At 33.4% G+C, this 14,562-nt stretch overlaps 1 protein-coding gene across 1 annotated transcript; it reads right to left on the reverse strand.

Annotated features, from left to right (window-relative positions):
* Positions 1–4,067: 4,067 nt before the first annotated feature.
* LOC147406900 (hydroxyproline-rich glycoprotein family protein) lies at positions 4,068–5,701 on the reverse strand. The gene is made up of 2 exons (XM_086432800.1): positions 5,276–5,701; positions 4,068–4,527 (listed from the first exon to the last, which is right to left on the reverse strand). The coding sequence occupies exons 1-2, from the start codon at positions 5,504–5,506 to the stop codon at positions 4,333–4,335; spliced, it is 426 nt and encodes a 141-aa protein (XP_086288926.1). The 5' UTR covers positions 5,507–5,701; the 3' UTR covers positions 4,068–4,332.
* Between the last annotated feature and the right edge of the window lie 8,861 nt (positions 5,702–14,562).

Here is a 14,562-nt window from a genome sequence, read left to right on the forward strand (position 1 = left end):
ACATATCCACATCAACAATGTTTGAAACGATGTCAATTTCAATGTTTCTTCAACATTTTTCTTTTCGAAATTCAATCTATTTCATTTGGGTTAGACCAGCCTTACTAAGTTTGTAATGATTTTATTCTTACTAAGGGTCCTTGGGGTTATTTTGTGACATCCAAAAACATGATTTGATGCTTCAAGTTGTAGAGGACAAAACTTTATGAACTTTGAAAAAAAATATATATATTTTTCTTGGTTGAACTTTAATTTTAAATTTTGGAGTTAGGAGGAAGTTCACTATCCGTCTATTTTCTAAACCTTCAATTAAGCCTAAAAAAAAACTGTTTTAAAAAAAAAAATGGATATGAGTTTTTTGATAAAATCTAGAAGACTGTGATGTTGGATTGCTAATGTGGTATTTACCATTTGACCAAAATGTACAATCCTTAGTAAGGCTTAAAATCTTACTAAATTAGTAAGAAAAATGCTTCTCATTTCATTATTACTAGACGTGAAAAGTTGATCAAAATTAACTATTAAAAGTCCATTTTTTCGATCTCAAGACAACTTTCTATTGAAGTGGCTAGAAATATAAAAATAAATTGATCCTTTATGATGGTCTCCATAGTATAGGAAACTCATTATATTATCAAATTCTGCACATGGCATCTATTTGATCCCAGCAAGTGGGACTATAAATAAGGAATAATATCGAAATGCGAATGTCTATGACTTCACGTAGACGGTAACAACTTTCACAACCATGATATTTTTGCGAGTAAATTCTTACAATAAAGTTATTTTGCACTGATAAAGGACCTTTAGTGCAAATGTTTATTGAGGGCATCCATATGTGAAAAATCTCAGGTTGTGGAGGCGACTAATGTTTTTGTAATATATCAGATGTTCACGTACAAGGATGGATTGGACAAGATTTGGTGCTCTAAGATGTCAGTTGTCTTGTTCCATCTGATTGGGCCTATAGGTTCGGACCATCTCGTCATTTAAATATATAAAAAAAATCATTATTTTATCTCAATTATTGTATTTTGTGGTTGGGATTGGTTCTTTGACTTCTTTTCCATGAGGTTATCGGTACATTTAAAAATAAAAGAATAATTGTGATCACGATTTTAAAACTCGTTTTGACATCTTGTCTCGTCCATGAACAAGATTGAGTCGTCTCATATGAGATTTTAAAATATACCTTATAATTAGAACAAACCGTTTGAGACAATTTGTTAACTTGCCTCGTTGGTGGACGATATTCAGACAACTCGAACAAGATTTAAAACCATTGTTGAGATGGTATAAAGTTTAAAAATGTTTCACAAAGATAATCCATTCTACTATTTGCATGAAATAGGCTCATTTATAGTTCTAACTCTCTAAATTTTCAAAATATTTTGTTAGACTTTATTAGAAGATTAAGTAAGATTCACCTCCAAAATCATGGAATAAAGAAATAATGAAAATTAAAAAACAAATATGCACTCAGAGAGAAAGAAAAAGAGACTGATTTGGTGCTTCGCGAGCGACTTTACAGGGTGTAAATGTTCTGGCAGATTCCAACAACGTGGATCCCGCAATCATCATTCTTTGTACCTGCTGATGCAACTAAGAGGCCTTTTTGTTAGTTTTGCTGTCACTGTTCCAACACCATCCATCACATGATCCACTGTGTTGCAACACAATAGACCATTTTTTATTTTTTATTTTTTATTTTTAAATTTCTATTGGAGATCAAGGATCCTATGAATCGTTGATGGATCCGGGGCGGAGCTAGTAAGGAGATTTTATTTATTTATTTATTTTTTGGGTGGGGGGGACGTCATCACCGTCTTGTCTGGATCTTCTCTCATAGACTGATTGAAAATGATCTAAATATCTTTTTCTTCAATTTCCAATAAAAAATCTCTAAATATCTCTACAAGTTCATTCATCTTCAGGCTTTTCAATTGTACCGTTAACTGTATAACATACCCCCACTACAAGAAAATACTGACTCCACCCTGGATAGATCAAAGATAATTTTTGTGCTATATGATCCTAATTTTTCAACTGTCTTGATACTCTCGTTGATAACTATATAAAATTTATCTTCTTAATCCCTTCCCTATACAATATATTGATGATTATAAGGTAGGATGAGGATCATACTTAATTCAAGAGTACACTCACAATCTTTTATTTATCCTAAATGATGATAGATTTGTATAATAGAAGACAATGGTTGTCCCTCCCTTTGAAAAATAAAATAAATAAATAAATAAAAACTGGAATTGGCAATCAAGTGAGAGAAAGAATTTCCACAGCACTTCAAATAGTTGAAGCTACTCCTTCCTATCAAGTATCTTGGGTTGTTCCTCATCTCAACAAGACTCAAAGTTACTGATTGCATGCCTATTATTATCAAGATTACTTGTAGGATCAAGTCTTGAAATGCCCATTTTCTCTCTTTTGCAGTAACGATGGAACTCGTCGTATCAGTGATATGTAGTATGCAAATCTATTGGTCTAGTGTGTTAATTCTCCACAAGAATATGTTGAAAGAAATTGAAAGACTATGTGCTAGATTATTATGGGTAGGGCCAAAAATGGGAAATAAGATGCATTGTGTGAGTTGCAAGATAATGGGTAGGGGAAGAGAAGAAGGTGGGTTGGGATTTCATGACCTCCGTCTTCAAAATAAATTGGGTTTTGCTAGACAAGTGTGAGATATTGCTTCGAACAGGAAAAGCATTTTGGTGGAATGGATCCAAAAGAAAAGGGAACTCTTATGCCACAAAACTCCATGGCAAGTGGCATCTTCCTACCAACCTAGCTATCTCATTAGGAGGGAAATAGGATCATATCAAAATCATGAATGCTCAGAGTCAGATAGAGTCATCTAAACAACTAATCCTAAAGGAACTTACTCCATGAAGTATGCTTTTAAAGCCCTTAAAAAGACCAACCCTCAAGTTAGATGGCACAACTTTGTATGGTTTCCCAACAGCATTAAACGACATAGTGCCACTGCATGACTTTGCCTCAAGAGACTGAAAACTCAAGACATGCTCAAGGCTAGAGGGGTCATTCAGAACTCGTGTTGTTATTTCTGTAGAAGCTATCCTAAATCAGAAGATCACTGATTTTTTTTTTAATATAATTTCTCCCACGACTTGTCGCAAAGAATTGTAAGAAGATCCAACATATCCCATTCAAACAAAAATTAGAAAGTAGAGGTCAAGTGGGCATGCAACAATTTCAAAGGAAAATCTTTAATGCAGTCACTAAAAATTTGGCGTTCAATGCCTTCATTCACCACATGTGGGCTAAACGATGTAGGAGGCTCTTCCCAAACAACTACAACCCATCTAAACTAATAGAGACTATGATAGTCAGAGATGTTCGAATAAGACTTCAAAGCGTCGAAGCCACTGTGAAAGACAACCCATTTTCTAGAGACTTTATGGACTCGTGGAATCTGGCCCCTAAGTACATGGTTAGAGTGCTAGTGAAATGCAGAAGGACCAAGCCTCCATACTGTTTTGTGCTTAATACTGATGGGTCTCTAAGAGGTAACATGGGAGGAGGAGCTATTATCAAAGATAGTGGTGGCGATGAAAGCTCTAACGGAGCAAAATCAATGAGGAATAGTCTTATACCATGAGTTGCAAGCAATGCTTAAGAGAATGATAATAGCAGAAGAGGAAAACATCTAAATGTTAGAGATTAGAGTTGACTCTAAAGTGGCAATCAAATGCATTAATGGGGAGGGAGCGGTCCCTTGGAGAGAGGAAAGGGTGGTTAAAGCCATTAAAGACGAAAGTGAACTACTTTCGAAGAATCGAATTCACCTTATGTTATAGAGAATGCAACAAAGTTGCCAACTACCTTACTTCATTTGATCTATACAATCTCATCATGTCATACCAAAATATAAATTAAAAGTTTTTTTTTTGTTTCAGTCGGATTCCTTCTAAATCGTTCTTGGAGTTGGAATTTGAATCTTGTGTGGGAAACGACAAGGAAAAAAAAAATAGAGAGAATGCTTTCAACACGTGCGAATGTGCATAATGTAGTAAAAAAAAATATCATTCTTAATTAAATACACACTTTTTTATTATATAATATTATTTTTCTTTCTCTAATTTTCACAACTTTAGATTGCCTTCAAGAAAAATAATAATAAGCCCTTTCAAAATTGCACAACCAACATGTCACGACGTGTTTCAATCAAATTACAGCTCACTAAGTAAAATAAATGTTACATAATTTACAAATTCTACTTCTATATTTGGTGTAAAAACGATAATTAACCATTTTTTTTAAATAAATTATTAACTAAAAAGGCATTTTAATTCAATTATTATAATAAACACCAAATCGGGCGACATGATTATAAACAATTGATGGTGGAGGTGGCGGTATTTGCACCTCCACTGTAATTTTTTCGGGCCGCGGAGGCTTACAAGGACAAGGCAGTGCCATGAACTTTGGAATTTGATCTCCGGGCATTATTACTGGCAAGCTATAGTTTTGGCTCTGCTTTGAATCCTGTTTTGAGGCCATAAGAAGAAAAATATATTAGTGGGAGATTTTAAATAGCGATAATCAACTAAAATTAACAAACCCATTATTTTAATCAAATTAGTTTATTAAGACATAAATATTCATAAAAATAATAATAAAACTCGAAAAACAATCAACCTATACTCATGATTTGTCTCAAGCCAGAGTTGACACTCTCTGTCAAACAGATGGTTGAGATCCTTTGAATTCCAAACAAGAATATCCCCATACAAATTCGTACTAAATTAAAATAATTTTTTAACCGTCTGTTTGATGGAGTGGTAGGTTAAGTTAACAAATATTACTATATATATTTTTAGTTAATTTAAAGAAAATTATAGTCTCAATTCGCAAACGAGGTTTGAGGCTCTCTATGAAACAAATGGCTTAGATGGCCAAGGGATTCCCAATGGAACAAATTCCTACGAAACATCTACTGATCCCAAAGGTATCATGTACGTATCCCTAGGAAGCGATGGAGATCTCAAACGCTGTTTGAGGGTAGAAATATCCTTAATCTAAAAAAAATTTCGTAGTTTGTAAATATCACCTTGACTTAAGTCTAGATAAAGTTGAATCGAGAAATTATAGAAGAGAAGATCAAAATATTTGGAAAAAAAATAATTAAAATTCAAAACAAATAAAAGTAAGAGCGATGAATAGATGAAAGACATTTAAATTGAAAAAGCTTTGTAATTAAGACTGACTAAGAGAGAATGAATTAAACTATTACCGAGTACGTAGAGGTGGGCTTGGAGGATGATTGGCTGTCATCAGTCTCGAGATCCGTATGACCCGAAAAAGATCTACGGAGGGATCTAAGTTTGTCCCAATGGTAACAACAAGAGAAGAATCCACTCAAGCTAAAGATGATGATCAATAGAAGAGCCGTACCAAGAGGGAATCCAAGGGACGGTCTAGATGCATCCGCGTGGCTTGATGGTGATAGATCTTGATTCTCCATCTCTTCTCTCTTCTCTCTTCTCTGTTCTCTCTTCTCGCTTCTCGCTTCTCTTCTCTCTCTCTCTCTCTTCTCTCTTCTCTCTTCTCTCTTCTCTCTTCTCTCATATGGGTGAAGGTGGGAGAGTACTCTCAGTTCCTTCACTCTTGGGGAATAAATGCCAGTGGTGACTCTGCTAAGACAGAGAGCAGAGAGCGTGTGTTATGGGCTTAAGGCGAGGGAGGGGTGGGTATTTTATGAAGCATTTTAAGGGTGCTTACGTGTAACGGTCAACCGGATACCGGACAAGCCTGTACTGTCCTAGAGGTGGGGCCCACTGCCATCGTACGGATTTGTGGTAGGTCCCACTTTGCACGGACCAACCATTGAATCCGTATTTGCGTGAATCATAAATAAAGCTTAGGATATAACGTAAGTAAAAAGAAATATAATAAGTTTTATCAAAAGGAGGAAGTTTTGCTAAAGTACAAAATATGCTTTAGTAGCTCCTTTAAAGTAGTGGAATTCACGATAATCCAACGGTGAATAGGAAGGGAAGGCTTCTACGGGAAGACCTATCGCACTAACATCATGCATAGAGCCGCTATTGGCACCCTAACTTTTACTTATTACACTCAATTTCTCAAATTATTTATCACACTCCAATTAAAGATTCAAACACACTCTTCAAACATCACAAAGGTTTGATTTAAATTATAATCTCAACATTATAACACTCATTCAAAAGATGAAAAAGCGTAATGGGGTAAAATCATTAAAAAAAAAAGTTAGAGGGTACTAGGGGCGGATTTACATTGGGGGCAATGGGGGCAATTGCCCCCACAAGAATTTCTAAAATCAATAGGGAGGTACTAATAATTTTTTAAAAAAATTTAACATTCTACTACTTTGCCCCCACAGAAGTTTTGAAAATTTTTCTATTTGTAATTTGCCCCCACAATTTTTTTTAACATTCTACTGCTTTGCCCCCATAGAAAATCAGAAAATTTTTCTATTTGTAATTTGCCCCCATGACAACAAAAACCTGCCTCCGCCTCTGGAGGGTACTATTAAAAATTTTAAAAGTTAAAAAATAATGTCGAATGTTGAAAAACAATGAAGTAGGTTAAAAGGGTGAAAGAGAAAACATAATAAGTTAAGAGTGAAGATTAAAGGAAATAAAATAACCCCTACAAAATTATAGCTCTTGGGCCCTACCGTTGTTATTAAAAACAATTGAGGCTGAGATGTAAAAAATGAAAAACAAAATGGATAAAAGAGGAGACATATTAAAGTTAGAGAGAATGAAGGAAAGACAAAAAAATAGTATGGCATAAGTCAATAGGACATTTTTTCAACTATAAGATTGTAGTTGAGAGGGCATTTATCTCCAATTAAAAAAAAAAAAACACAAAACTATAACAACTCAGTTGTGTTTTATTATGTAAATATATTAAGGGGGTACAAGCTAGAAAAATAAAGTAGGAGTGTTATTAAAATAAATTCAGGCTAAAGGTAAAAGATGAAAAATAATAAAACGAGTTAAAAAAGTAAAAGAAAAAATATAATAAAGTTAGAGAGGATGAAGAGAAAATGTGATAAAGTGAGCTCCACAGAAATTGTAGTTGGATGTATTGTTTATTCTAATCGATGACAATTTGTCTCCTACAAAAGTGAGTCCTACAGTTGTGTTTTATTATATATAGGATCAATTGTGTTTTATCATATAAATATATAGGGAAATGGTAACGTTCAAAATCTCATAAGGATGTAAGTATTGTCCATCAAATTTACTTTTTAATAATATCCTTCATCATTTTATCTTTTAATAAAAAAGATAAGGGTATATATGTTAATCTTTTACATAATAAATACTAAGAGTATTTTAGTTTTTTGATTTACATATCTTTTTTTTTTAATAATACTTAGGTGGTCAATGCTAACATAATAAATACATTTATTAAGGGCATATAAATTTATTTATTATGTAAATGGGAAATGCTAACGTCCAATACCTTGTGAGAATGTTAGCATTGTCCACCACAAATTTTCTTCCCAAAAATATCCTTCTCATTTTGTCTTTTTGTAATAAATATTTTGGCAATCAATGCCAATATAATAAATGTATTTATTAAGGGCATAATAAATGTATTTATTATGTAAAAGACTAACATGTCCTTATCTTTTTCACGAAAATATAAAATGGGAAAAGATATTATTACAAGAAAAATGTGATGGATAATGCTAATGTCCTCATAAGGTCTTGAACATTAGGGTGTTTTATTAAGGACTTTTAGCATAAAAATTTCAGAGGTTCATGGTAATGACAAAAAATAGCCACTTTTTTTTTAATACTCAAAAGATGGGTTATTTTCTATAGTAACTTAAGTTTTTGGATAAAATTGCTCTCACCTATATTTCTTTAATAAATCTTTGAAAAATAATATTCTAAATTGTAACTTTTTCCCTTCTAATATTTTATTTCATAAAGAGAGAGATAGATTTATTTTCTCAACCAAAAAGTCATTGGAGCTCATCAGAGAGGTTTTAAATTAGAGGAACAATGGCAAACCTTGTAGATCTACCCACTATAGTGTTCGATCCATTACCTATTGAAGATTTCCATCAAGATTATGAATTTATCCTCTATTTCCTTCATTTTTTTTAAATCATTTATGTATTCTTATAATCGTGATATATTCCCACAAAGAAATGAATCCTTGGGGCCACCCTCCAAGGTCTAGTTGACCGTCGACTCAACCAGTTGCACGTAAGACTTTTCGAGGGAGTAGTACGTGTGACCGTGAGATTAGTTTTACTTGAAACGTGAGGATACCCACAATAAGCAAAAAAATAAAAAATAAAAAATCTTGATATAAAACTCATCCATACTTATATAAATGAAAATTTGTAACAAAAAATATATATATATATATATATTTATTTATTTATTTATTTCATGGAAATTTCACGTTTTTGTTCACAAAATTTACCTTGCGTCAAACCTACATGCTGAAATGTATTATAGCGTCAAAGCTCAATGGTACCTATTGTCAAACCTCGACAAAATTGTCTAACAGAAATTTATCAAATCTCGATAAAAGTTACTATTGAGGCTCGATGCTTGCTATAATATATTCCAGCATTGAGGGTCGACATTTGGTAAATTATATGAATCATAAAAATTCTATAAAATCAGAAAAAAATTTCGCTACCATTATTCCTTTTTATAATTATGGACAAGAAATGTATCAAGATTATAAGAATATATAAATTTTTTTTTTTTTTTTTTTAAATGAAAGAAATAGATAAGAGATTGACAACATTTTGTGAAAATATTCATTACATCGTGGATCGAATAGGAGAGTGCGAAAATCTACAAGATTTACCATTATTCCTGAAATTTAGAACATCTTTGATGAATTTCAATGACTTTTTTATAGAGAAAATGGACCTCTCTTTATATATATGGTATAAGTTATTGGAAGGAAAGAAATTATAATTTAGAAGATTATTTTCAAAGATTTATTAGAGAAATTATAGGTGAAGACAATTCTATCTAATGACATAAGTTACCGAAGCAAATAACCCTCTAGTGCCTCTTTTTTGTCATTGCCATAAACTTATGAATTTTTTTTTTTTTTTTGGTGCTAAATGTCCTTTTATTAAAGAAAAATTAAAGAGGAAAATAAATAAAGTTGTAATGGGTATTAAAGAAAAATTAAAGAGAAAAATAAATAAAGTTGTAATGGGGATACACGTTGGCTGGCAAAGAAAAAAAATGCCGTCGTACGCTTTTCTTGAGAATAAAAAAAGACCCATTTTTTCCTGATTTGTCGGGCAAATTGTCTTCCCTGCACATGCTTATTTTTATGACTGGTGATCCTGTAGTTGTGTTCAGTTTTGGAGTCAAACTACAATAGTCCCACGTTACCTAGAGAACATTTGATGGAGAACCTCAACTGTGGGTTGGCTAGAAAAAGTCCTAAGCTTTTCCGCCCCTACAAGGGCGGTTTAAACGAGGAGAAACATATATAGGTTTCTTAAAAGTCGGTAAATAAAAAGATTTTGTCAGTATTTTTTTTCTTTCTATATTTATTATACAAGATAAAGTATTCCACTTAAATAAATAATTATTTTTGAAATTTTCTTTGAAAAAAGATCCATTATTCTAGGGTTTCGATAAATATTTGATGCACCCTTTTGGGATGAGAGTAATCCTTACATTTGTATGCTTCAACCCTATAGAAGTTTTCTAACGTAGAACAGAGTAAATGAGGAGGTCATCCAATTTTGAACATACGAGTAGAGGGAGCACACCCTTGTAGTTAGTTTTATTAATGGGACAACGTGAGTTGATTTTTATTTTTTATTATTTACAGAATGATCAAAATGCCTTTGTAAGCAATTTGTTTCCAAAATCCCGTAATTTTTTCCTCCAAAAATCCTTCAGGTATTTCGATTCCACTTGGTATCTATCTGCACGATTTACTCAATTGTCTTTGCTATTTTATTTTATAAATTAAAAAGAAAATAAATAAAGTTTGTATAGTAGATGTTTTTATTAAATAAACCAAAGATTTTAACTTAAAGTAAAAGGGATTGAATAAAGGAGTATTTCGATCAAATTTTAAGTTTTTAATAGAAGACAATAGTCAAGGAGTATATCATTAATTAGTTTGAAATGTAGGGTATCTCAAATATTCAGAAAAATCCTTATTTTTATTATTTAAAAATTTAAAATTCTGAAATGGTGGAGGCCAGTAGCTACATGGTTTAAAGAGAGTTGCTCTTGCCACACCAATTTTTACTAACACCACACCAACTGTTTCCAATTCTTTGATAATTTATATAGGAATTGGTGTGGCATCATTAGTAAAAGTTGGTGTGGCAATAGTAGGTCTATACTGGGAGATACAAACAACATTATCTCAATCTTTTTGTAGAGATGTCGTGTGGAATTTAAATTTGAAAACAATGTAAAAAAGTTGGGTCAAGGCTCCACCAGCTTCCACTTCCCTTCCATGTTATTTTTACACTAAATTCCTAAACTGGAGATCTCTTTTTGACTCTCTTTCTTCATTAGTGTTGAAATTTAAGTTCAAAGAGACTCTTATCTTAAACCACCTTAGTCATTAACACAATCATTTAGAATGCATTGGTGAGTAGGGTATTTAATGATCCTTCACTGGGTCGAAATAGAGGAAAACCAGCCGACATTCACGATGGTCGACTCTATAGGACATTTTGCTTTTGGTACTTCTCTTACCTTTCGTTTGGGGCACTATCAAGTAGTGTTTTTTCCCTAGATCACCTCATTCCACATTCCATGTAGTAGATGATCGATAAAAAAGTCTTAATTTTCATAGATAATAAAATTATAAATCACTAGCAATATATTAAAAGTACAAAACCCGATTGGTTCAGCCAATATTTTCAAAATAAAATCATCTTGAATATCAGACGAGTCAATGTGATAGATGATTTACATTGACTATCTAACTTCAAAGCGTTCGAGATCAGGATGACTCACCCGAGTAATATTGGTTTTCGACAAATTTTATGTTGTGATTTGTGGAGCTTGATAGTAGTGGTTGACAAGGAGGTATTGTTAATCGTGTCCTACGTCCCCATCAGGGTATTTCTATTTCTTGCTTTTGGTGAAGGGGTGTTATCTGTAATTATGAGTTTTCTCTTCATAGTGAAATTAATGTGATCGGTGAATGTACCTCGATCTTGAAGGAAGCATATAAAATTTTTATATTTCTTTGTGTGATTGCATCTAGTTTTGTGTTTATTTCGATTAGTTTCCTTGGTTTGATTCCACCTGTTTTCTTAACATTTTAAAAGCATGCCAAAAGTAGATATGTGTTAATAATGGGGTGGGGTTGTAACTGAAAACATTTGTTATCTCATCCATGTTCAATTGTCCCAGCAAATTGAAATAGACATTGAGGTATTTTTCCAAAGGGAATTAGAATTTGGTTATAAGTGAGATGGTTTGTTCTTCAACTGTCTCTTTCCTTATCCATTAATATTCATGAGTGACAACTAACATTTGCCCCTTTATAAAAGGTGTACAGTTATTGTTGTGGGCCTTATTATGACCATTAATACATGTTTATATATGCCATCTGACTAGCCCTTGCCTTATCCTCTTGAACATCTCAATCCATGAAGCCAAAAGCCATTGAGAACCTTCTTTATATATTAGAAATGTTGGCAAGCAGCCCCTTAGCCTTAGATAAATGCAGCCACTTTAAAGGTATATATATATATATATTATCCAACCAATTATTCCAAAAGACTGATTTGTTGGAGAGGGGGAGAATTATGAATATAAGAGGGTCGTGTGGTTTAATTGGGATATGACATAATTGAAAGTTAAGGTAAAATATACACTCAACACTCCCCCTCATTCATAAAGGTGAAAAGAATCAAACCCGTGACTTATACAAACTTAATGCTCTGATGCCATGTTAATTAACTAACCACCTACTCCAAAAAGATTGATCTATTGGAGAGGGGGAGGACTATGAATATAAGAAGATCACGAGACTTAATTGGGGTATGACACACCCTAGAGTGGAGGAAAATATTCACTCAACAATATGTACAGCATCGATGGTGTAAAACATGAGTGAACATATGAGTCAATTTTCACAAGTCTACGGATCCTGACCCTATATATATAGAGGAGAGAGAGGATTCGAAAAATAGTTATTGTAACGGGTAGTACACCTACTACTTGGTATCATGCTATGATAAGGGTGATATAATCCATAACGCAGTTATTGGGTCATAGTCACAGTAATAAAGCAACACGAATCGTATCAAATGACGCTTATGGGGCACTAGGCGAAGCCATATTGTATTACTATGTCACGTGATGATGGTCTACGCAACTTATGAGCATCCAGTGGCCCATAGCAAGATATACTTGTCTTGTGACGTCCAAGATAGAGAAATCCATCAATTTGACCTGTTAAATGTGACGCACCAGCAATGGACCGACGCAAATGGCATAATGGATCCATATGCATGATCCATGGGAGTCTTCAACTAAGAACAGTTCCGCGGCGAAAATTTCTCTGCCTTGGCACAGTGGAGAGGGGGTAGGATATGATAATTTTGATGGGATAATCGAAAGGAAACAATACCTCTCTAGAAATATGGGTTCACATTGCAAGATACATGGTCCCACATCAAATATATCCTCATCTCAAACATGCGAAAGAAGTGCTCCTTTAGTAGAGATGTCGTGTGGAATTTAAAAACATGTAAAAAGTCCAAAGTTCAATCAAGGTTTCAACGAACTTGTACTTGTCCATGATTGTTACACTTTTCTAGTTTAATACATTGGAAGAAAAATTCTCCCTTTTTTTTTTTTTTCTCTTTGTTTAGTGTTGAAATTTAAGTTACGATATGTCTTATACCAACCCAGTCAGTAACACAATCATTTAGAAAGCATTAGTAGCCAACAATGTATCAAAACCATAAGACCTTAGTCAATGCGATTCTTCCCGCACATAGACTCTGACATCCAAGGTGATTAACATTAGCAGTATTTACGAAAGAGAGTTGCTATTGCCACACCAACTTTTATTAATGCCACAGCAATTCCTATGTAAATCATCAATGAATTGCACACAATTGGTGTGGCATTAGATAGTAGCGCTCTTTACAAAACCTCGGCCAAATCAACCGGTTATGGTGTTTTTTATATAAAATAAATTATATTTTTTTAATGATTTAAATGTTTGTAATCTTTATAAAAATAATATGTTGTGACAGCATTTGTGAATCCACAATATGTAATAATTATTTAAATATAAAGTATAAATATATTTTAAAATTGGGTTAGTGTGTAGTTGGTGTTTTGTGGTTCATCCAGAATCAAGAAGTCAAAGAAGCTTTCCTCTTTACCTAACTTGAATGACGTCAAGTTGGGTTGGGCCTCCTCGACTCGTGTCGGCCAAAACTATTGTTGGCCCCTCGATTTGGAGATAATGACGCCGACAACTTTTTAAATGATAAGGGACTATTGATGGAGTTGACAAGACCAAGGTAAGTAATGGGCCAGGCCTTTAGAAAAAGTAACTTAGCCAAGCCCAATTACATGCCAATTTAAGAGAGAGTCGACCCACCCAAAGGGCCTGCACACCAGCCCAAGCCTGTACCTGCTGAAAGTCATCATGGGCTTTCTTACCTTGCTCAATTACGATCCATTGCAAGATGGGTCGTGACTCGGGCTAACACGGTCAGTGGCAGCTATCATCATCAAAGCTTTATCCCAAAGATTTGGGGTTGCTATAGTAGGATGTGGTTGATTTTTAAATCGCTACAAACTTGACATTGTTGGAAACTTAGTACTGATTTCTAAGAAAAGTGAGTGAAGAAAATCTCGAAAAAAAAATTGGATTTCATAATTGACTATAATACAGAAAAAATACTTATCTAAAATTATGGTTTAACATACACGAATGCACAATCTTAAAGCAAAATTTTCCCCTGTTACGGTATTATAATTTTGTAGGCATCTAATCTCGAAGATACAACAACCCAAGTTCCAAAGGGGTACTCCAATTGAAATGTTACAAACGAACTTGACTAAATTGTGTGATCTCATAATGTAATATTATATTAAGTAGAATGGTGATTAATATGTAAAGAATTGAGAGAGAGGGGTTGTATTGGTTCAGAAGAGACACAAACAGAGAAGGAACTATTACGACACCTGTAAGAGACACTAACAAATTGGGTTTTGAATGTTTTAAAAAATAGTGTAAAATCGGTTTGGGTTTTTTCAAATAAAATTTGAACTCGATGTGCATGTGAAACGCGTAGGATGCACGTTGCTAGCACGCACGCGCTAAGGGTTTTCAAAGGTGAGATCCAAATCCCACTAAAAACCTTACGTTTCTCTCTTGAGCCCCCATTTGCGTGAGTCTGTCCACTACCTTTATTCACTTCAAAGCTAATAGAAATACAAAATTATAAGAGTTGTATTTCACATCTACTTTTATTCAATGTAGGACTAAACCAAATAAGAGAAGGAAAAAAGATACAAGTAAACAAAT

Source organism: Akebia trifoliata, chromosome 3, assembly GCF_017979445.1.
Source record: "Akebia trifoliata isolate Shusen 1 chromosome 3, ASM1797944v1, whole genome shotgun sequence".
Taxonomy (NCBI): Eukaryota; Viridiplantae; Streptophyta; class Magnoliopsida; order Ranunculales; family Lardizabalaceae; genus Akebia; species Akebia trifoliata.